At 44.7% G+C, this 23,911-nt stretch overlaps 2 protein-coding genes across 15 annotated transcripts in view; one reads left to right on the top strand and one right to left on the bottom strand.

Annotated features, from left to right (window-relative positions):
- TRIM37 (tripartite motif containing 37) overlaps positions 1-6,843 on the top strand; it is a 28,951-nt gene extending 22,108 nt beyond the window's left edge. For 3 of the 12 annotated variants that reach the window (XM_065694377.1, XM_065694375.1, XM_065694381.1), the window contains 6 exons: positions 958-1,086; positions 2,028-2,214; positions 2,902-3,020; positions 4,787-4,939; positions 5,680-5,806; positions 6,156-6,843. In XM_065694377.1, coding sequence (XP_065550449.1) covers positions 958-1,086; positions 2,028-2,214; positions 2,902-3,020; positions 4,787-4,939; positions 5,680-5,806; positions 6,156-6,162 — 722 coding nt within the window. In that variant the 3' untranslated portion in view covers positions 6,163-6,843. Of the gene's footprint in view, positions 1-957; positions 1,087-2,027; positions 2,215-2,901; positions 3,021-3,418; positions 4,639-4,673; positions 4,732-4,786; positions 4,940-5,679; positions 5,811-6,155 lie in introns of those variants that run through there. The other 9 variants (XM_065694378.1, XM_065694379.1, XM_065694376.1 and 6 more) reach the window with 9 other exon arrangements.
- Positions 6,844-7,692: 849 nt separating this feature from the next.
- The window catches only part of PPM1E (protein phosphatase, Mg2+/Mn2+ dependent 1E), a 67,149-nt gene continuing 50,930 nt past the window's right edge, over positions 7,693-23,911 (bottom strand). Inside the window, exons 2-7 of one of the 3 annotated variants that reach the window (XM_065695123.1) lie at positions 21,272-21,390; positions 16,035-16,234; positions 14,116-14,304; positions 13,368-13,511; positions 12,973-13,066; positions 7,693-12,702 (exon numbers count right to left, since the gene is read on the bottom strand). In XM_065695123.1, the coding sequence (XP_065551195.1) occupies positions 11,633-12,702; positions 12,973-13,066; positions 13,368-13,511; positions 14,116-14,304; positions 16,035-16,234; positions 21,272-21,390 (1,816 nt within the window). In that variant the 3' untranslated portion in view covers positions 7,693-11,632. The remainder of the gene's footprint in view (positions 12,703-12,972; positions 13,067-13,367; positions 13,512-14,115; positions 14,305-16,034; positions 16,235-21,271; positions 21,391-23,911) is intronic. The other 2 variants (XM_065695124.1, XM_065695125.1) reach the window with 2 other exon arrangements.

Here is a 23,911-nt window from a genome sequence, read left to right as displayed (position 1 = left end):
TTATTACTTGAATCATTTTGGACCCAAGATGAGTAAGAAATACATTATACACATGAGCAGACTAAAGAACTGGTAGAACAGTTCTATTTCTCTCCATCCCTTTTAATACTGACCTGCAAAGCAGCAGCTCCAGCAAATATCTGTTCTGTGTTTCGTCAGTCCCACAGAGCAGAGAATTTCTTCTCTGAAAGAAAAAGTTAAAGTTTGGAGCCCTGAACTCTGCCATCAGTAAGATGTGGAAGGCCCAGCCCACTTCAGTGGAAGTGCTAGCTTTTGTTTGTTGTGTGGTTTTTAATGCCACCTCTTTCTTTAGTGAATGCCTCATTCCTCAAAAGTTACTAAGGCACCGGGTAGGAGGAGAGGATTAGGCTTGTGGTGCTCTGTAAAACAGGAGCAATCTTCTGGTTTTGAAGCCTGGATCCCTCGCCTCTAAGGGGTGACTGCAAAACTTGGATTTGCTGTTCCAGTTAGCGTTGCTCTGTTCCTCTACCTGGAGGAGTTTCTGTGGCAGGATCCACAGTATCACGTGCTCCAAGAATGGTTCATTTGGGAAGTGGTAAACTCTGAGAGTCCCATAACCTGTCTCTCACTCTTGCTTTCAAGGTCCTTTGTTACACTCGACTTTGAATTTAAGAGCTGAAGGGATGGTTTGGGTTCCCCTTAATCCTTTACACTCTCATCGTGATGGCTGAAGGAATCTGGATAGTGGCTTTCTTAAGGGTATCTTGGGGTAAGACAAGTGAACATTACTTAGTATAGTCTTGGCCACATGTGTAGCTAGCCAAGCTTCCCTCTAGCTCACGTCTTTGACAGGAAGGATGAGGAGTGAGTTTTGTGCAGGACTGGGAGTTAATGAGCGTAGAGACTAAAATGAAGCTTAACTTCACTTTAAGCAGAAAGGCAGAGTGCTGCAGCACTCTGACTGAACACTTCTCACATCTTAAAATATTTTTGCAGCTTCAAGTAAGAAAAGTAACTCACCCAAAACTATTCGCTCTGGAGCAGCAGGCAGCCTGTCTTTACGGAGAGCTATGGACTGTGTGGACAGCAGTCTTCGCTTAAAGGGAGACACTCAAACTTCTGAAGGTAAACATCTTTGTGAGATGGGGTGGCATCTCAGCATCTTATGTACAAAAGCTTTTCAAGAAGTCTTACTTGGCAGCTGATGTTTCCCTGAGATTTGGCTGGATCCTTGTTTGAATATAGTTAATGATGTTGTACCTTTGGTAGCTGATCCGTGAAAGAGAACCTCGCAGACGACTTGCAGAACATAAATATGTGTGTTAACAAGTTCTGATCTCTGAAGATGTTTCAGGAACTAACTTTATAGTGAGAATCATAGATCAAAAAGTACTGACCCATGTTTAAACTGTTACTTGCCTTAAAGGGAATTCAAGAAAACCCCACATACATGTGAGAAGGAGTATTGATACTGTGGCCTCTGAGTTTTAAGGTGCCCTTCCTTGAGTGGTAATGAAACATCTAACACAGGACTTGTGTTTTGTCCCTTTTAAGTGTTCTGAGGAGTGGAGTACCAAAGTTGTTTTCTTACAATGCTAAATGGATACAGAAGGCCTTGGTGGGAAACTGGAAAATGCCAGAGAGTCATTTAGATGGTGTAACTATAACCTCTGCACACAGCTTCACCCTTGTCCAAGGCTTGAAAGGCTGTGGCCAGGCAACTTCACATTGATAGCTGGGGAAAAGGACAGTGAGGAGGGGTGTCTGTTACTGGAAGATAAGTAGAACATAAGTTTTAACTACACAGTGTGGGAGAAGATTTGTCTATAGTCTCCCATCAGAAATGGCAGTTGAAACAAAAGCTCTGTGTGATGAGAGAGTGGATATACCAGATGGTTTGTGTTGCCCGTACGTTCACTTGAAACTGTAAGGTTTTAAGCATGAGGGTGGGGCAGGTGTGCTTGTGCATACATATGTTTGGAACCAAGCTGGTGCTGTGAAACAGCTGGGTGTTCAGCTTCTTGAAATAAGGCTTGACATGCACAGAGTTCTCCCCCTTTTCTCAGGTGGCGTAGGGAGCTCCAAGTTGAGTGGTCGGCACCATTCTGTCAGGGCCCTGCCTAACAGCAGTGTCCCTGAGTCACTGCCAAAGACAGAGGAGAGGCCTTGTGATGGTTCAGATTCTGATATGGGAGTTTCTGGCTTAAATGGCTTAGCTGCTGTAGAGAAGACGAGGAAAGTTGGTGCTCTAGGGTAAGCATTTATTCTCTTTTCTTCTTGTTATCTCCTCACCCACCTTTCCTTGATCTAGGAAGAAAGACACCAGTCAACTAAACCCAGGTGCTTGTAGCATGGAAGAGAAATTCCTTTGAAGTTTATTTGGTTGTTGCTGTTCCCTCTGGATATCAATTTTTAGTTTAATAACTAGGTTACAAGTCATCTTTTCCATTTTGGGTTTTTTTTTGTTGTTTTTTTTATACTTCGATCAGCTGTGGATGCAGTCTGACACTTGGATTGGGAAGGCAGACCCATCCGTATTCCCACTATTCCTTGCAAAATATCCTCTAACTGAAATTTACAACTAAATGGTTTCCTCGGTTAAGACGGTATTTTTCACTTTGACTCTAGTTTTTCAGCAATTTCATAACAACTCCCTGTTGGCTGACAAAGCAAAGTGCCATGGGAGTACTCAGGGCTTTGGTTTTTGTGTTTTTTTGGTTTTTTTTTAAATACCTGGAATCACCATTTTTGGAAAATATTTGTAAACTTTTCCAGGTTTCTTTTGTGAAGATGTTAAATATTTCTGCGTCAATCCAAGCTGGAAGTTTAAGTGGGTATGCAAGAGACTTAAACAATGAGTAAAACTAGAAGTGGGACTAGAAGGATTAAAGCTGAATCTCTAACATGAGTTTTTCTACTTCTCCTCAATTCTCTCTTAAGGTCAACTTCTAAAGGGTGTCGTACAGAAGGAGCCCAGGCAGGTGGTCTGGAGAGCAGCTCTGACACGGGTGACCTACAGGCTGTCCTTTCTGAGGGGGCTTCTGCAGGGCCAGAAGAAGGTAAATTGAATGTTGTAGAGGGCAAATGTAGTTTGACCACGCACCAGTCTGGGATGACCCATTTTTGTAATAGAAATAGTTGGAAAGGGAAAGGAAAAGAGGAGGAAAAAAGCCCTCCATCAAACCCAAAATGTGTTTTCATGGTGGTTGACCTTCGCTGTAACAATTGGCAGCTGTAGTGTGAATCTGAATGAGGAGTGAATGTCTCTGTGTCACCTCTGTCTGGGGAGAAATGGCAATGGGACAGTGCAGCAGGCAAAGACCCGGTGCCATTACCTGGGGCCATCTATTTCTCTGGACTCTTACTTGCTTTTCATACCTCTTAATAGGGCTCCAGGTCTTTGCTTTGGTGTTCAGTTGCATGGCCTTGAAAATAATTTCTTATCTAATTAAAATAGCAGTCAGTGACCTTGGCTTTTAAGCCTGCTGCCGTCAGGGACAACGCGTTGGTAACTACCTCCACGTCCGCACTAGAGTCTCTCCAACACTTCATTCGTGTCGGGTGCTGTGGTACGTAAGCCAGTTTCCTTAGAGACTTGGAGGAAACTTTTCCCCCTCCCTTCCTGCATCCTTTCCATGCTGGAAAAAAATATTATTGCATTTTTTTTTCTTTTTTGAAAGTCCACACAGAAGAGTTTTTCTTATCTTGCTAAAACTCTGCTGCCTTCCACCCCTGCACTAATTTGAATTTCAATGACTGAATTGTAGCGCAAAGCCTATATTAAGGTGCCAGCATCCATCTCTAGCTGCAGTGTGCAATATTGTGTAGGAGTTGGCATTTACAGAAGGTCTCTCAGTGACAAAACTGAATTTCTGCTCTTAGTCACTGCAGTGTGATCGTGATGTGCTCCCGCAGCTCTGCTATTATAGCAGAGAACCTAATAGGAAAATGTTTTAAGAACTGAAATACTTCATTGTTAAAAACCCCAGGAAATAAACTTTACTTTTTTTTTTTCCTTTCCTTTCAGAGGAGAAACTACGGTACAGCTGGTACCTCAACTCACTTTACTTGCTTTTTCTTAGCAATGAGTATCAGCTCTTAAGAAGTGAAAGAGCAGAGCAAACCCCTTCCGTCTCCCACAAAACTGTGCAAAAAGGAGCATGTTCACCTCCGCCGGTGCCTGCTCAATGTTTGGCAAAACAAAAGAAGCCACCTTGTTTATTAACTATTGTGGTTCTTTTTGTAGGAAAAACAGGGGGTTTTGTGCCTGAGACGTGAACAGAGTATTGCTGCTTGGAAGGTGTGGTGGGTGGGTACATCTGTTCCATGGGTCATGCTACCTCTGAACTGTTAAAAACGGGCTCTAGTGGAAGGTGTCCCTGCCCATGGCAGGGGTTGGAACTGGATGAGCTTAAAGGTCCCTTCCAACCCAAACCAGTCTGGGATTCTGGGGGGAAAAAAAGCTCCTTTTATTTTCTGTCCTCATTGCAGAGGTGAGCAGAGCAGCTGGGAGGGGAGCACAGCTCAGGCAGGAAGGGGCTGCTGGCAACCAAGCCTGCCTCAGCTGGTGACATGCTGTAACTCCTCCTCTTGTGCCAAACAGCAGAATGAGGGCATTCCCAAAGGTGGTACCCGCTGTTCTGTTCAGTCCCTTAGTGTTTTGGTAAATGCATCTGGCTCTGAATGTGCTCCTTCTCTTGTTCTCCTGCCAGCTCTTGGGATTTGATATTGGTTGCTCTCACATGTGAAGACATTGAGTGCTTCAGTCACGTAGGTCTTGCTGCCATCATTTTTGGCTTGTGGGTCTTTTTGGTTTTTTTCACAGCTGGGGTATGTCAGAAGCATGTCCTTCATCTCCTACCAGGAATGAGCAGTGACAGCGACATTGAATGTGACACAGAAAACGAAGAGCAGGAAGATGGTGCCTCTGCCTCAGCGGGGTTTAACCAGGCCTTCTCGGTCCAGTCCTCCAGCGAAGGTAGGTGTGACCGGGGGGCCCACCTCCTGCTCCTGCCATGCTGGATGCTGCCAGAGCAGAGATTGCTGAGGGTGCTGTTAGGGTATCAATACTCGAGCAAGTGCCAGTGAGATCTGGAACTCCTCTCTTGGGATCCTAATAGATCAGAGGGGAACTCTTTCTAGCTCTGAGAAGTCAGTTTAGGCAAGTCATCCCAGGGAGGTGCTGGGAACCCAGAGCTCCTGTTCTCCTGGCTTGGAACTCCCTGCACACTAGGACTGGTGCTGTATGCCAGCTCCTTTTCGGGAGGTAACTGCTGCCTTACACGTGGATTTGCATCATCCTTGGCAGGAATGTGCTTTGAGCACTTCAGTGTAGTTTCCAAAACTCATCTCATGCTTCTTTGAAAAGCTTTAACCTTCTGATCAAATTAAAAGCTGTGAGGTGACAGCTGATGCTGGATGAGGTTGGCTTCTGGTTGAATAAGCATCCCACGCTGCAGTAGCAGCATGGCCAAACAACTTGCCTCTGAAACCGGAGTTCGCTGCTTTGCTGGGTGTCTGCAGCAGGCACTAAAACCCCAGCTCATGGGAAGAACCGCAACATTGTTCGTATCTGTGCTTGACTTGGAGATACCTTAAATGTAAGCCCCTGTGGCAGTTTTAACTCGGTGTCAAGCGCGTTGTGTGCCAGTATACTGGGGATGAAGTACCACACAGCGGACTCTGCCAGTAGCAGAACATTCATTTGCTCTGTTCCAGTTGCTCTTCTGGTAATGGATGCTGGGTCTTCTTTGGTTTCAGCCTCGGAGCGGTGCGCAGCATTCCCGGAGGGTGACCAAGCCTGTCCTGATGATCTCAGCTTTGCGACTGGAGAAGACAGCACCAGGTAAGGGCAGCTGCTCAGCCTGCAACGCGGTGGTAGCCCTGGGGATGCTCCTTCCCTGTACCACATCTCGGGTTTGCAGCAATGAGGGGCAGGTTCACCTCACTGGTGATGGACGGGCAGGTGCTGGGGCTCCTTCCTGTCTTCCCCAGGGCCATGTTGCTTTTCAAGGCAGTCTGTAGCCACTGTGCAGTGCCACGGGAGGGCTGGCTGGGTTTGCACTGCAGTCTACTGTCAGTAGAAGACTGACTGGATTTAAGTACCTGGCATGAAGTTTTGATTCATAAGACTGCTTGAAGCCCTAAAACTGTCCTTACATGTCGGTTTCACTGACAGCTGATTTTCTTTGGAGCAGGTAGAGAACACATTCAGGGCCTGAAGACCTGTGGCTCATGTCCTTGGGAAGAGGGGCGTTTATTCGCTGGAGCTTAGCCCAAGGCTGTTACTCGTGGCTGTGAGCATACTACGTTCTGTCCAGCACCCTCATGTGGTTCTTCTACAGTCGTCTTAAGCCAGTTACTGCGGTGAAGTGACCTTTGGAGGTCTTACACTAATGTCTGCATTCCTGCTGGCTCTGTCAGCTCACATGCTCTTAAAAAGTGCCCCAGAGGTGCCGAAGCCCCATTTCAGGCTGCTGCTGTCCTGTTGCATTGCTGGGCCAACCGTGAGTATGTGACTGTCCTCGGTTAAAACGGTGTGAGCGGGTTGTGCAAGGCTGCTGAAGCTGGCAGATGGGATGGATGGAGTTGGGGTGAAGCAGCTGCTGTTTTCCTCAGTCATGACGTGGACCAACTGAACCCACCACCCCCCTCTGCCACTGCGTGTTGCGTTCTGAGCTGCTAAACTACGTGTGACGCTATGGTGAAAGCCGAATGCCTGGTCAGTGACAAAGCACGAGTAACTGTCACCGTTCTTGTCTGTGTGTCCCCTGGCTGTACCAGTGTTCCTGTCTTGAATGTTCCACAGTGTAAGTGCGTGCTGTACAACTCCTAGTTCAAAACTGTTTGCACTTTGTTAATAAAATGAATGTTGAAATCTGATGTGATGTTTGAGGTGTTAGTGTGTAAGTAAGTACTGCGGTCGAGCACGTCAGTGAGTATAGTGCTGCTGCCTTGACCTTCTCCAAGGAGAACACTTGCCTGTCATGTGCTGGTCACCCTTTTCCTGAATTGCTCAATGAAAAGTGCTTAAATCCACCTGAGATTTGTAAGGCTGTTACGTTCTAGAACCTCCTATACTCAAATAGGAACTACAGAGGAGCCATGGCTTTCACACAAATGTGGTTTTGTGTTTCCTAGCTAGAGGGAGGCGCAGCCCTGAGCCACCTCAGGCACCCCTTGCTCTGGTGGCCAAATGCTGAGGGTGGCCTGTGACAGGCTGTGCCCTGTGGTAGTGCATTGGGAGTGTTTGGTGTTGTACAGGGCTGTGTTGTTGATTACACACAGCTCAATTAGCAGTAATCGTCGTGCTCTGCTTTGTCACCACCCACAGGTGCTTTGCTTTAATGAGAGGCCCATGGTGAAGGAAGTGGTTTGATGGGGCATGTGCCCCACTCTGGTGTTGGGGTCCAGGGAAGGAGCTGGAACTGCCCCACTTCGCTTACGTTATGGAAAATAACCTTACACAGCACTGGCTTTTTAACAAGGGGGTGGGGGGAAGAGGTTTGGAGGGCTTAGTTATCTGATCTGCTTCCCTTCAGAACAGCTCACAGCTGGGCTCTGACAGGCCCTGTCTCATAACACCATGGGTACCATGGTACCAGCTGACACAACCACTGTTGTCCAGTTCTGGTACATGCCACACAGAGGTAAGCTGCTTTCACCAAAGATGTTTAAGTCGGAGGGTGGTCGCTGTCTCTGTTAGCTCTTAAATAAACAGACTATCTGAAGTGTGGTTTAAATTACTGTTTTATTAAGATATTGGTAAAACTTGAACAGTTTTTCCTGTATAAACAGCTTCATAAATAAAATATGGATGACTAATACATGGTTGAAACTAATAGGTGGACTGTAGAACAAGACTACGGAGGGAAGTCCCAACACTGGGAAATGGTTTACTTTAGTTTATTCACTGCATCAAGAACACGTTATTGTCATGAACACGGTAACACAAGGAGGTCAACACAAGCTCCCGTGTCACAACCGCCGGCAGGAGCGCTTGGTATATGGTGTGAGCTTGGTCCCGCACCCTGTTCCTGTCCCAGGTGAGGAAACCACAGTGCACATGCGATACAGGAGTTGTATTAGACCCCAAGGGTTGTACTAGACCCTAAGGGAGAGGATTTTAGCTTTACTGCTGGCAAGTACAGTGCGAGTGCCTGATGGGCGAGGGCAAGGAAAGGACGGGAACGTTTTAAGTCAAAGATTGTGTTAATGCTTCGTTATTGCACATGATAGAAGGGTAGAAAGGTTTGTTCCTGTTGCAAAGAGGATATGAATTAAAGAAAGATTGCCCTAAATCATAGGCATGATCAAAGCTGGAGTATCCCCTTCAATGGCTTTGTTTATGTGACTAGTGCCCAGTGCGTAAATTGTGCTAAAACAGTCCCTAATTTAGACCAATCTTTCTCGTTTGCTTTTTCCTGCAGAACACTGCCACAGTGGGGAGGATTTCATGAGGAAGCTGGCTCTGAACTACAGCAGCCGTGTTTATGAACACGGAGCCCATTACACCTCATCTGCCCATAGGACGTGTTTCTCACCGCTGTACCACTATAAATGTGGCGTCGGGTAAAGTCTGCTTTGACGTTGTCCTTGGGTGCTGCAATGCAATCTCAATCCACTACTGAATGGTTTTAACTGGCAAGGACAATCGATGGCACTTCCAGGTAAAGAAAAGTTCTATACATGTGTTTCCACCCACCATCAGTGCAAACTGTGGTGGGTTACGGGCGCCCGTGTCCCTGCAGTACAGACACCCCAGAGCTGCACCTTCCAGAAGCGTGCACAGGGAACAACCAGAGAGGGGACCGTGCGTATCCCACCAGGACTCACAGTGAGGAGCTTATGAGCAAGTTTTGAGCTGCTTCAGACAAACAGCCTGGAGCCTCCTTCTCAAAACCACCACAAGTTCACAAAAACCAACATAAAAAATGATGTTTTCACTCCCTACCTCCTAGTTCTGCACACAGGGTTAACACGTAAACTGAAACTGATGCGGGTTGTCTTAACGTGGAACAGGGATACTTCAGCTCTTTATTGGAAAGATTCGTTATACAAATTTCACCACCACTACAATACACAATAAAAATACAAAACACAGGTCACAGACTGAATCTCAGTAGCAACAGTTAATAAATACAATTAGATGCTTTTATATTAGCCTAGTATCTTTACATTGTCACCAGATAGACAATCAAAGTACGAGATACAGAACACTTAGATACCGTTAGAGAGGGATTATTGCTTACGTTAGCAAGCAGCAAGTAAGGGCACAGGAGTCTGAACTGAAGAGAACTACTTCCTATCACCAGTGGCATTAAGAGAAAACACTGCATTTCACAAAGCACTGCTTTTTGTCTAGTGGGTAGAATCAAGAGCAGCATATATCAGACCAATAACCACTACTTGTAATAGTATAGAACTTTATAGGACTTACCTTACAAATGGTTCCTATCTACTCTATAAATATGCATTTAGTGAAGAAATGAACACTTGCTACCTATACAATGTTTTAACCTGACCACACTGGAACTATGATGGCAGAATTTTTTTCTCCTAGCAAGGTAAATGGTATGAGTGGCAGAATTATCACTTACGAATCCACACCTAAAAAGCTAAATCCTTCCCCAAAACAGCACACATGCAATCGAGCACTCGTCAACCGCTCCTGCAGACTGGGAAGAAGTTTTATCATCTATCACAGCTCTTCATTCTCATTTACTCACACGCAGAATTGCACTTACACCACCTTCCTCTCTGAAACACGACAGTAAGATGGACTTTCAATGCGTCATTATTACTGTGAAGAATTTAAAACAAAGGCACCGCAGAGATGCCCCAGAGTTGCATATTTTATCATCTCATGATTTCTCAAATTTCCTCAGTAAATCCGAATCGGAACATGCGCTGCAGCTAAAGAGAACAGCGACAGCAGCTAAGGCTTAGTAAGATGACGGGTAAGAGCCAATGATCCTCTAAGATTGAAAACAAAAAGCCTGAAAAAGATCAAAGGAATCTAAAGCCACACTCCAACTCCTGGTTATTCACAAAGCCTTTCACTGTTCCTCAGATTGCTTTTAAAATAGTGCGTCAAAGGCAGAAGCAGCAGAAAGTGGCAGAACTCAAACCTTGCCATCTTGTCGTGTTGAATAATCTGACTACTTAATGCTAAAATACTCTGCAAATTCTAGCTAAATACTGTTATTAAATTGTTACTGCTAAAATGATAGGAGTTGTACAATAAGTGCCTATGAAGACTGACTTTATTCATACCCTTCCAAATGTTTTACTGTAACGAAGAACAGCAACAGGAGCTGATGAGAATCGTCTGCTTACATCCCAGTTAACCGCTCCCCCATGGGTTCAGCATCACCTCAACAGTAGGGATAAGCTGGCAGGTACCATGCATTTTCCAGTGTGGTAAGCAACACTGCTCACTTCCCTTTCTGAACCCAGGTTTCACCAAAGCAGAGCTCTGGCTGGGCACTGAGTTTTACTCACTCCACAAAATAGCAAGTGCAACCCCTGCTCTTCTGTACCCACGGCATTTCCACACGTCTGGGATTGCTCTGGCAGACTGGCATCCATGCCTACACACACCAGAGAACACCACACTGCAGCAGCGATGCTGCTCGGAGACAGAACACTACCATCTTTCCTGCTGCAACTTCATATTAAATTACGCCTTTGCCACCTAGGAACCACACAGCTCATCAGATTGCTCGTTAACTCGCGCAAGCAGTTCTCTGGTTTGACTGGTTGAGTGGCAGTAGTATTGTACTGAGCATCTCCACAGATCGGTTTCTTTTAAGACCTGAGATGAAGTTACGGTGGAAAGAGGTTGGCTCAAAGAAATAAGCACAATCAATGTTCAATGAAAACCAGTTGAGAACAGTTTCCTAAACTGACAAACAAGAAAAATGCCACTAAAAGCACCGGAAAGATACGAACCTCTAGCCATAGGAAAGAATTGTTTTTAAGAATTACAAACCCAGTTTTCTTCATATTCCACTCTTTATGTCACATGAACAAAAATAGGTAAATTGTGAGTCTCTACCTCAACTGGAGTCTGAGAACAGAGCAGCAGGAGCTCAGTTTGTCCATTCCTAAGTTACCTGGTAAAACCCTGTATGGCTTTTAGTCATCTACCTGCAAAAGTGGATAGAACTTTCTGATTCATCTTAATGCTTGCCTGAAATAAATAGAAAGCAGAACACAAAAAACCCCACACACCTGGACTTCTACGGAAACTTCCCCCCCACTCCAAAAATAATTTGGCAGTTCTAAACCAGAATCTTGCTTTACATATTGCTCCACGGATGTATCGCAGGCAGGTTCAACCTCTCGCATTTGTAAGGACTGTTCGTTCCCTAACAGTGTCTATGAGGTGAACCAGCTGTTTGGCTTCCACCGGTGAATGTGGTCAGATACTCACGTGTGCGGGTGGTTGGTGGCTGCGGCACTGCTCAGGGTGGCACCACCAGCAAACTTTATTGAGATTGAAACAACTACATTTGTTAATTCCTAGATGTATTTACACATAGTTTGAGCTTTGCAGGGGATGGGAGTACAGTTCGGAAATGCCCACCTTTTTTCGCTTTCTGATGATGCCAGTTTTATTTGGGAATGTCTACTTTGGGAGTCTGATGGGGGAACACGAGGGGGATGGTTACATTTTACAGCATTGATGAAGGTATGACTCTGGTATACAATGACTTTGTCTTCGCATCAAAACCACGCTTTCAGTGTACGCTCTGTGACCAGCCAGCCTCCAGCACGGGGAGTGTCTGCCCCACACCCTTGCGCTCCTGCGGCCCCAGACAGGTAGGGACAGACTTGCTCCATCTGCGTGGGGAGGCTCATGAGCCAAGAGCAGCGTGTGAAACTTTGGTTTGAGCCTGGCTCCTCGTTGCCTCTTCCAGCTGCAGAGCCGGAAGCGAAAGAGCGCGGCTCGTTTTCCCAAGGATTTGAATAGTTCATCTTCCAGCCCAAGGAAAATGGGGGATATACCCTTCGCCCTGTAGATGCTCTGCCCTGTAGCACCCAAACTAAGAGGAGCGTTGTACTCCCTGGGATTGCTCTGTCCACACATTGATGATGTGGTGCACTCTGGTGATTCATTCTTCACTCTTAAGCCATCGATCAAATTTGCACTCTTTGGTATGCCAGGACTAAACACTTGAATTGGTGGCAGACATTTGGCACTCTGAGGTGTACTAGTTTCTGTTTTTGTCAGGTCTAAATAGCTTTGATCGTCAAACAGGTTGATGCTTGACCCTATGCTTAAGCTAGTTCTGTCGGTGAAAGAATCCACCCGTCCCTCATACCCTAGATCTGCAGGTGCCGAGCACTGGTGCTGGGGCCACGGCCGTTTGCAGTCTCCATGGTTTTCTTTATCTTCCCCGTTGTCTTCCTGCCCACCTTGAAAAGAGTTCTCTGTCCAGTCTGACTCCTCGCTAACATTGACTGCTGCGTTCATGTCCCTGAGAAATACCACAATGACAGTAATGTTGTCGCTGGAACCGGCATCTCGAGCAGATGCCACTAATTTATGTGCTACCATGCTGCTGTCGCCATTATTCTCCTTTAGATGGTCAGCCACCACTTTGACTGCCTCATCGGGATTGACTGTGTCATAGAAACCGTCACAGGCTAAAATGAGGTAGTCTTCAGAGCCATCTAGTACAGTGGAGGCAGAGTCTGCATCCCCACAGATGTATGGCTTGTGCTCAGCATCCCCTGTGGAAAAACACACAGATACGTAAGACCGTGGGTTTGCAGCCACTGCATCTGGAAGCCCTTTTATTAACACAGCATGGAGCCAATCACTCTTAACCCAAGTTAAAGCAATTATTTGGAAATTATTCCCTCAAACTGTAGAGGAAGAAAATAGAGGTTATTGCTCACAGGTCTATCTTCAGCTATATTTCCAATTTGATCACTAGAAAATTAAAGTTTTTAATTAAAAAGAAAAGCAAGTCTCAAAAAGGAATTAAAGCCCACTCTTACCAATAGCTCTGGAGACTGACAGGCTCCCATTCACCCTCCAGGCTCCAAACCAGACCACACAGCCACCAAGTGCCTCAATGCGCTTCTTCTCATCCTAAACAGCAAGGCAAGGCAAGAGAGTGTTGTGGACAGAGCCCTTAGTGCTGCCATCACGCTCTGCACACTACAATAAATATTTGGGTGTTTTCACAAACACAGCACAAATGAGAAGAAAGGAGATGCACACACATCCATACCGACTTCTAAACACACCAGGATCACTGGAATATACCCTCCTGCTCCAGGGGACACTGACAAGGCAACACTCAGTGTCGCAGTGCCCCCCATAAAGCTGATACCTGTCAGCTTCAGTGGTAGACACTGCCTGGGGTGCATTTCAAACAGGCTATTCTCACCTCCCGATCTGGTTTGTGGGGTTTCATCAGTTCCACAGCTTGGCCTCTCCTTACGAGCATAACTTGGGAGTCCCCGAGCCAAGCCACATGCAGCATATTTCCTCGGATGAAAGTCACCACCCCAGTGGTTCCACAACGCAGACTCTGGAGAGGGTGAAAAGAAATAGCCCCAGTTTTAAATAAGCAAATAAAGAACCATTTCAAAGCATTTCCTTGCTTAACGACTGAACACGTTGATATTCCAATACACAGCCTGTTCCCAACAGAGGAACAGGCCTTGATTTTTGCCTTGTGCCTCTACTTGCATGGGAATTGCTTTCTGGAAGCTGGGCTCTGCTGTTGACTTCCTGTGCCACTTTCCTACCTGTTGACATGAACATACACCTGCACTTAACTCAGCCCTTGCATGAGTTTAGGAGGCCTAGAAGTCAGTTATCCATTTATGCTGGAGCTAACCAAAATGTATGTTGTAGAGATGAGGAGGAAAAAAACACCCCAAGGACTAAAGCTAGTTAGCATTTGAACATATGAATGCTCAGCAGCACCCTTCTCAATGAACTGGCTGTTGGGAGAAGTGGAGGCTGACATCTTTATGGAACATGAAGAAGCCCACCAGTGGGCACTGGCACTATGGAGTGTGCATGGACAGCTCTGTGCTAAGCGCTGGGCTATGCTCAGCACAGCACTTGGAGCCCACTGCTTACAAGGACGAAATCTATTAATTAATACACTCAGGTAACTCAGTCACCTCTCTGGCTGCCTTCTGGACAAAGCGCTCATCGGTCACCCGAAAAGCTCGGCACAGTGCTTCTGCTGGGTCATGCTGAAACATCTCCTGATGGACCATGTTCACATGGAGATGGATGGAGGCATAGATGGCAGCATCCACTCCCCCGTGACCATCAAACACTGCAAAATAAGCTTGCTCCTCTTGATCCTGTCAATGGAAACACATTGAGAAAACAACTCAGGAAAAAGCAATGCAAACAGTTAATTGGATTGTCTTTAATCTTTTGAACTTGAGATCTGTGGCATCCTTATTTAACTGCACTTAGAGACAAGTGTTTCCACTGGAAAATCAAACTACTCGGACCATCTTCACTTGTATCAATGGGAAATTTCCACCTTATAGGTGATGAATTCTATCTGCAAACTGCAAGAGATGCCCTGCAGGAACCAGCTGTGTAGCACTCTCAGTGCTCCTTATGTCCCATTTGTTACAATTCACTCACTCAACTCAAATAGAAAGTGCCGTTCTCATCAACTTGTGCAGGAGGCTTTGTGACTGCAAAAATCACAGGGAGAGAAGAACATCCACTGCAGTTTGCATGAAGCCTAGGTGAGGACTGGAAACCACCTGGGATAAAATGCCAGTACAGGTAAAATGTGAAGCCAGCCAGCCTCTGCTTTCATTCTTTTTTTAAAATCTCATCCACGTCACTGTAGATGCCTGGGTTTTTCTTTTAAACCCTCCGTGTCCTCTCTCATCAGGTAATTGTGATTACATTCACAAATGGAACACAGCAAAATCACTCATCTTCAAGTCAGTTTTCTCAGCTTCCCCTTATCTGTTCAGAGAAACAATGCTGTACCAAGAGACAGCAACTCCTGTGCCTATTCATACACAGAACACACCAACCCACTCTCAGTGCCAATTCAACCTTGACAGCCATCTCGATGACTAGAATATTTGTATGTTGTAATTTTTAAGTAATATGCTCCAACATAAATTGCAATAAGAAAGCTGACAATTGACAGGCAAAGGAAACATCTGCCGCTGTTTGCATTAATATCGCCTAAGACAAGAATGTGGATGGGGCAGAAGAGGCAGGAGGTAATAAAGAACCAGTTATGCAGCAAGCTGATCCTAAAGGTAAAATTATTGCCATTATCTGCCATCCTTTAGTGTCCAGTTTTATATCTGAAGGAAGAGTGGGCATGAGTGTTTGCCTGATGGTCACATAAAGAAATCAATGGAGGGAAGTCTGGCCCTAGTTCCAGCAAACTGCTCATGTTGCTAAATTCTTGTGTGAATTGCACCCCGTTTTCCTCTAAATTTTGTGCTTTTGTGCTATTTATTTTTTTTTCCTACTTTCTTTCCTTATTCTTGCTCTTAGCTTTTTCCTCCCAAAAGAAAGCAGTACAGATTCCACCCCTGTAGCCAACTGTCTTCAGCGATGAACTGTAAGGTGAACCACTTCCTTGTTTCCATCAGCAGTCCTCTTCTATACCTGGGCATCTTCAGCCACAGAGAGGGTCCTACCTTAATTTATCACTTGGTACTACAATGCATCAGGTGCCACTCACAAAAGCAGGGCTACTTTCTGCACAGTGGCAGGTCAGTCCTTCAGCCACTGCATGAGTGGATCATCAGGATGGCCCAGATAGATACAAACTTTGTTCAGTTAGATAACATTTCACCAGAAGTCTTTGAAAAGTGCTCTTTTATTCTATATACCTTATGTAGATACTGCACATCATATTGCCATTATGGTTACGGATATCAACTGAACTAACTTAAGACCAGGTTTGTCACCTGGCTGTCAACCCTCCTCAGGTCCATCCCAGGTATGGATTTCATTTTCACAGTATATGACGGCCTAGTTTCCCCAAGAAGGCAGACTTCATTTAGCACATGCAGTTGTCTTCTACACGATCTCTTCTTACCTCGAGGTTGAAGAGCATGTTGAAGTCTGGGATGCAGACGTGCTTGTCTTCCATCTTCCTGCGCATATTCTTGATGGCATGGATAGATGTCTCATAGTAGCGGTGGGGCTTTGGCTGGAGTGGGAAGTCTTTCACCCAGTTGCTGCAGATCTCATGCAGCTTGCTGAAAACTAAGCGGGCCAACTTCACTGTCTCGATCTCTAGGGAAGACAAAAACCACAAATGAGAGGCCAAGAGTGTTATTAAGAGATATTTCTTTTCTTGCATACATTACAAAGATGAAACAAAACCGGTTTAGCTAACCATTTGAAATGGATGTCAGCAGGGAAATTCTGGACTCTGGTGCATAAAAAAGGAAGCCAAACTCACCATAATCAGCATTCATTAGTAAGCAACTCACTGTTTGTCTTTTTAACTTAAACATTCCCCTGTGCCTTTGGGGAACTCATTTGCGGCATCAGAAAAAATGAAAAGGAAGAACATTTCCCTCAGCATTCGATCCCCTGTGTCGCTCTGCACAGGGTGGTGCAACTGTGCCACAGCAGCTCTGAGAGGGACTCTGTCATGGCAAACAGCATCACATACGAAAACCACATCCATTACAATGATGTACTGGGTTTAGACCAAACTCTATTCCAAACAACACCTCACTGCAGTGCTGAGGCAATAGAGGGGTAAGTAACCTACAGAAATTAACAGCGTTACTTTAAGACGTTTTGGTGGTTCACACGTTCAGTAGCACACACATTCCGGTACCTTCTTTAGTTTAATAACATTATTTCCAGATTCCTGACTGGCCTTTGTGTCAAAGAAATCTGCATGAGCAAACGGGAAAACCAGAAAAGTCTTAAATTTGAGGAAATGCTGAACTGTCACTCCTGAGAAATAGTAATTTTAAAGTATGTGAAAACTTGGGCACTTGACAATTGTTCTGAAATTCAGGGGAGGAAAACAGGAAGTAAGCATCAAAGCTGAACACATCAACATCTCTGCTCATGAGCATTCACCAAAGCCAGCAATCTTCAAAACTAAACACCTGTAATCCATGAGTGTCAATCATTCCTGGAGAAGGAAGAGCTTAAAAAACAGGAGTAGAGGGGAGACTTAAAACATCTCTCAGTTCACAGAAATTCCCTTAAGAACCTAAAAGCACCATTTATGCATTTCTGCACTAGGTCTACACAAGATGTGGGCTATAATGATCAGGTGCCCAAGATCCTTAGGAGCAAGATATATTCCCAGCTCTGCTGATTATGAGTTTGTTAAAGCTTGATTTGCAGAACAGCCCTTAAGCTGGAAATAAACTATATACAGAATCAAAAGAAGGAGTCAGATTCTTGACTACACAGCTTTAAAAACAAGTGGTGGAAATGAAATGACAAGGTCATCCCACCACTGTCATATTAACGGGTACCAGTTCCCCCACAACACCTATACTGACCTCACCAGTGCCACCAGAAATCTCTCTGCTGTGTAATACATTTAAAGAGGAAACACCTACAGCCTGACATGTCCAAATTTTACTTTCCAGAAGTAAACCCCACAGACTTGCTCTTCCATTTCTTTCTACTGGGCATATATGAAGGGAAACGGTGACATTTCAATGTCACACGGCTGTTACACTTCAGAGTGTCACTGTGAGGAAGGAAGGAAGCAAACCCATTGGCTGTGCTGAGATACTAAACACCCTTCCCCAGCAGGGAGTGTGCGTAGTGTCAGCATCATCAATCATTGCTCTTCAGGTTAAAACAGGAGAAAGGGTCACAACAGCTAAACCACCCCCTCACAGCTGTAAATTACTCATCAATTGTTAATGTCGCGGTGCTGAGCCACAGCTGACTCAGCTGTCACTGTGCTTGTGTCATGGAGAATTTCATTTCCCTCCTGCTGCTCCAAAATCCCCAGCGTTGGAAGTAGCACTTAATTGTACCACAGCTAGTGGGAAATCCAGCTCAGGCATTACTGTTCCCAAAGACGGTTGACCTTTATGGCAAAATCAGGGGAGAAAGAATACCAGTAATCAGAGTCTGCTTTTTAGTACCTACATTTTAAGACTTGACGATGCAGGTAGCGTGACAAAAGGTTTAGCACTCAGGTTTATAGACACCTCATCAAGCCAATGACCAAGGTTTTGCTTAATCTAGGAGCTCCATTTTCTGACTAGTCAATGACCTCCTCAGCTATAGTAATCACATCTCCTAGATCCTGGAAAGACTGGGTAATGGGACTCTGTGAAGTCTGATGGATATTTTAGATACCTTCACTGCATAACGTGGTCCTACTATCCAGGCTCCTTTGGTGGTTCCTTAACAAGGCCAAACCATTACATAAATATCCTCCTCCTCAAAAAAGAAAACTTAAAGGTTCTTACGCTGACCTTAAAAAGAGAAAAGGAAAACAAATGCCTTTAGTCCTCATGGAAGCTCTCTTGCTCCTCTCCAGCCCAACTGCAGAAAAAGAATCTCCCATGGCCTATGACTTTTAGGTTTTGTTCTTGATATCCAAACACACATGGTCACCCCAAATATAAGAGGCCTATATTCTACATTTGTGGACTCAAAACAGATTTCCTTCTTTTAAGATCAGCATTCTTCTTTCAGGAAGCTTCTAATTCCCTTTCCACCAGTGCACCAGTAACTGCTTTTATCACTCCTAAGTATGCAATACGATTTGTCGCACTGCAATCCCCAGAGTGAAATGTGTCACTAAGGAAATTTGGAATGACTTCCTTTTTCTTCTAGCAAATCCAAACTTGAGGCAAATCAGGTAAATGTTTCCTTGTATTACACAGAGTAAAATCCTTGCTGGGTTCATAAGAAAAACATAAATCAAAACCAGGTAGCAAAATTCAGCCTGGTTTCACGTTCTGCAGCAGTCCAAGCGTTATTAGGATAAGCAGTGAACTCTGTTCACTGAGGTACATAGTGAAGCACCTTCATTGTGACAATTCACCTCAACGTACTGCATCTGGAGTGCACTTTTAGCGCCTGCCTGCCTGTACACATACCAATGTACGTTTGCATCCGTGTATTATAAATTTAGACGTATTTGAATGGCAATCCCTGTAGGTGTGACGGGTTTGTCGTGGGTTGGTTTTGGGGGTTTTTTCCTTCTTTTTTCTTTTTCTTTTGTTGAACTCCTTAGATATTCTGTGTGGAGGCTTAGTCAACATTTCCTTGGAGACTGTCAAATATTTATGCAAGTCTCAGAGATCTCAATTTGAATTAATGAAGGCTGCTCAGCCAGAACAATGACAAATCTATTCCATTTACCTGCTCAGCAGGAGGAGGCAGCAATACCTACAAAAAGAGAACCCACGGCATGTTTTTCTGTTCTCAGGTTTCCAAAGGCCTCTGAGAAACACAGAAGAATCTTCCTTTTTGTAGAGCAAGATTTATATATCCTACCTATTCCCAGAACCATTTACTAATTTTTTTTAGTCAAAAAAGGAAGGAATGAACAAATGGTTTGGTGACGGCATATTCCAGATAAAAATTACAGAATGCCTCTCAATACATCTGAGTAACATTGTTCTTCATTGTATTGAGCACCTCAGAAAGTTTTGCAAGGTTATTCAGACCAACAGAATCCTTAAATGCTTTAGGGTGCATGACTGTGAGCTGGATGCTGCAACGGAGAAGAAATGGAGAAAAGGAAATTTTCCTTTTAAGCATGAAGTATCTTTATACTATCCTTTGCTGAAACTATATAAAAAAATAAAAGCCATAGTAAAAACCATGCTGACTGAAATAATTCAGAATTAAATTCTCTCTTCCCTCATACATGTGACTTTGCTCTAAGGATGAAAGAGGACAACTGGCACTTGCCAGGAGGACCACATAATCTAAAGTGCTTATAAAGAAATTCAGGGCCACCAGAGATAAAGGCGTACTTAAAAGACAGGAATGATTTCCACTTGGTCTTAAGGAACAAAAATTTGATAAAAGAATCAAGTACAGTTACAGAAAGACATTTAAAAACAGAGAATTCAAGAGTAAAAGTTGAAACTAGATAATGCTCAAAGATGAGAAAACTCTGACTAAGAAATTAGCCATTAGCTTTATCATTAATGGAGAATCCACCACCACTCATCTTTTTATGGGATTAATCAATATGAGATATTCCTTTACGAGAAATCTAGTCCAACTGCATTTAGCTAGCTGGTAGAAGGAACTAATTTGAGGAAAATGCAGTACCATTCCAGTGGTCAGACCAGACAGATCACTGAATCATAGAATAGTTAGGGTTGGAAAGGAGCTCAAGAGCATCCAGTTCCAACCCCCCTGCCATGGGCAGGACACCTCACACTAAACCATCCCACACAAGGCTTCATCCAGCCTGGCCTTGAACACTGCCAGGGATGGAGCACTCACAACCTCCCTGGGCAACCCATTCCAGTGCCTCACCACCCTAACAGGAAAGAATTTCCTCCTTAGATCCAATCTAAACTTCCCCTGTTTAAGTTTTAACCCATTACCCCTTGTCCTGTCACTACAGTCCCTGATGAAGAGTCCCTCCCCAGCATCCCTATAGGCCTCCTTCAGGTACTGGAAGGCTGCTATGAGGTCTCCACGCAGCCTTCTCTTCTCCAGGCTGAACAGCCCCAGCTTCCTCAGCCTATCTTCATGCGGGAGGTGCTCCAGTCCCCTGATCAACCTCGTGGCCTCCTCTGGACTTGTTCCAGCAGTTCCATGTCCTTTTTATGCTGAGGACACCAGAACTGCACACAATGCTCCAGGTGAGGTCTCACAAGAGCAGAGCAGAGGGGCAGGATCACCTCCTTCGCCCTGCTGGTCACGCTCCTTTTGATGCAGCCCAGGATACGGTTGGCTTTCTGGGCTGCGAGCGCACACTGCAGCCAGCTCATGTTCATTTTCTCATCGACCAGCACCCCCAAGTCCTTCTCTGCAGGGCTGCTCTGAATCTCTTCTTTGCCCAATCTGTAGCTGTGCCTGGGATTGCTCTGACCCAGGTGTAGGACCTTGCACTTGTCGTGGTTGAACTTCATAAGGTTGGCATCAGCCCACCTCACAAACGTGTCAAGGTCCCTCTGGATGGCATCCCTTCCCTTCAGCGTATCAACCGGACCACACAGCTTGGTGTCATCGGCAAAATTGCTGTGGGTAATGCCGACTTTAAGAAGCTATCAATTACCATCTGCAGTGTTCCAGTATACAGTGTAAATGAAAGATCCACACCATGTAAAACTGTACATTATCATGTGCAGATGTACTTACGTATGATTCCATCTGCGTTGTCCACATGCTTTGGTAAATAGTGTGCCGAAAGATCACTCTGAAGGACTTCATCTGAAGTTGCTCTAGCTAAAGCAGCAGCCAAAAATGAAGGGCAATTACTGGAAAAGAAAGAAAGAAAAAAAAGAAAGAAAAAAAAAAAGAAACAAACACAAAAAGAAACCCACAAAAAGATATTTTCATCTGATTAAGCAAGGTAGCTTGCAGTTGGAAATGCATAACAATACTTCTAGTAACTCTGTTTCACTCCTGTGTTCTCTGGTTTTTAAATTTAAACATTCCATTTTGTAACCTCTATTTAAATGCTTTTTAAATCTAGACTCTATCCCCCTGCAGAGTCTGTCACACAACCCTTACTCAGTGTACGTTTCCTACATACGCATTATGCTTATCTTAAGCTCATTCTGTCCAGTTTCTCCTAAGAATTAGAGTCACGATTCCAACGGGTAGGAGAAGTATAGAATAGTTAGGGTTGGAAAGGACCTTAAGATCATCTACTTCCAGCCCCTCTGCCATGAGCAGGGATGCCTCCCACTAGACCATGTTGCCCAAGCCTCTGTCCAACCTGGCCTTGAACACCACCAGAGATGAAGCATTTACCACTTCTTTGGGCAACCTGTTCCAGTGCCTCACCACCCTTACAGTAAAGGAACTTCTTCTTTATATCTAACCTGAACTCCCCTTGTTTCAGTTTAAACCCATTCCCCCTTGTCCTATCACTACAGTCCCTGATAAAAAGTCCCTCTCTGGCAATCTCGTAGGCCTCCTTCAGATAAAGTATCCAAAACCTCGCCAAGGGACACTGAAAGTTAAGGCAAATCCACAGAAGGTTAGAAGTTGATGTGCATAAGGTTAAAAAGTTCCCTCATAAATGATCTCTATCAACAGTAAAATGGCTTAACTCACTGTAGCTTAATTAAGCCTGGTATCTCCCAGGGTTAATTAATCTATAGCAAACCAAGTCACTTTAATGTACACTTTCTCATTCAAGATGGGTTTAATACCTCTTAATTTATGTATGACTTTTTATTTCCCATTGGCCTGCCTTAACTGCCCTAGGTGTTCCCTACTGACACAGCCTGAAACTTCTAGTTTCCATCATTAAAATCAGGGTTAACAATGTCCTCCGTAAGACACGTCTGCTATTGCAGGACCACATCAGAAACCATCCATCAACAACAGAATTCTGCATCAGCTAGTTCAGTGAATATGCAGTAAGCACATATACTTCCTTAGCCTATTTCTTCTGCTTATGCCCAGTAAGTCTGTTCACATGATTTTAGCACGGTTGGAGAGGGGGTGTTAGCATAGAAGAATCAGCCCAACCAGATCCAGAGCATAAAAACTTCTACACACGTAACCGGACTCATAAGCCTTCACGCTGGAGCCTGAGAAGCCCATGGCGACCGTCACTTGCATTCACATAAAGTTCACTGCCCAGGAAAGCCAACTGCCACCCTAAACTGGCCCATATACCATAGCTTCAGCAGGGAGATCCGAGTTCCAGGAAAAAGTCAAGATTTGCCAGACTTGTGTTTTTCGAAAAGCCATTTAACTGTAAAGTTTTGCAGATACTTGATACCAAATGCTGCTACAATCAGTAACATTATGCAACAGATCTATGAAATGCACGCAAAGTCCTCCAACCCTCATTATTTACTATTCAACATCATGAACCATTTAAATATAAGATTAGCAATAAATAGCTTTGCCCAAGTGATATATTGCCAGGAGAGAAGCTCCGACCCTTGAAGTTACTCAGAAAGCCACTCATACCACGGTCCTGCACCATCAGTAAGAGTATTTCCTAGAATTAGCAGGAGAGTATTCTGCTCACGCAGCACCTCCAAGCCTCAGCAACGTGCGCACTAATGAAGCATGACTGCTGGAGGAAATCAGCTGTCTTAGGACTGGCTCTTCCCGGCACAACACAGGAACTCTGATCCTATTTACATACAGCAATGCCCAGTGGTAAGAGTAATCAGCAAGAGGAAAACACACCGGGACCTCCTTTACTTCTAGTGTGTGTAGAAGCCGGTTTTCTATCTTGTCTTGTCTGCCTTTATTTAGCTCACAAAGAGCAGGCTTTTCATTTCTATTATTAGCTCCAATACACCAGAGCAGTGATACTGGTTACTGTTCACGTTATGTGCAATTTCCACATTACCAGAAAAGCCAGAGATTGCAATGGCTGGGACAGAATAATTCTATCAGCAATTACCAACACTGGGAGGACAAGGCTCTGAAAAAAACACAGAGAAAGATGAAGATTCAGCCTCAGTAATGCACAGAAGAACCCAGACAGAGCATTTACAACCACAAGCCGGGCAGAGGTTGCCCCAGGTGCCAAGGCAGCAGGCAATGCTAGCATCTGCAGGAATCCGAGCTCATTCCCCAGCCCAAGGCTTGCCCTCACCAGCTCAGTGCTGAAAATTTTTAGGAAAACCTAACCTGGTTTGGGTCACTTCTAAACAACCCCTCAGGAACATCCACTGATGCACAAAGAGGGAACCTGGTTAACAGCTGAGGCAACAACAGTGGCTAAAATAGAGACTCAGGACCTAAAACAACACCTCCTGACATGAGGAACCTCTGCTCTGCCTGGGGTTGGAAGGTGGGAAT

Source organism: Lathamus discolor, chromosome 14 (genome assembly GCF_037157495.1).
Source record: "Lathamus discolor isolate bLatDis1 chromosome 14, bLatDis1.hap1, whole genome shotgun sequence".
Lineage (NCBI taxonomy): Eukaryota > Metazoa > Chordata > Aves > Psittaciformes > Psittacidae > Lathamus > Lathamus discolor.
Note: the sequence above shows the minus strand (reverse complement) of the source record. Positions and strands in the feature narration are given on the sequence as shown.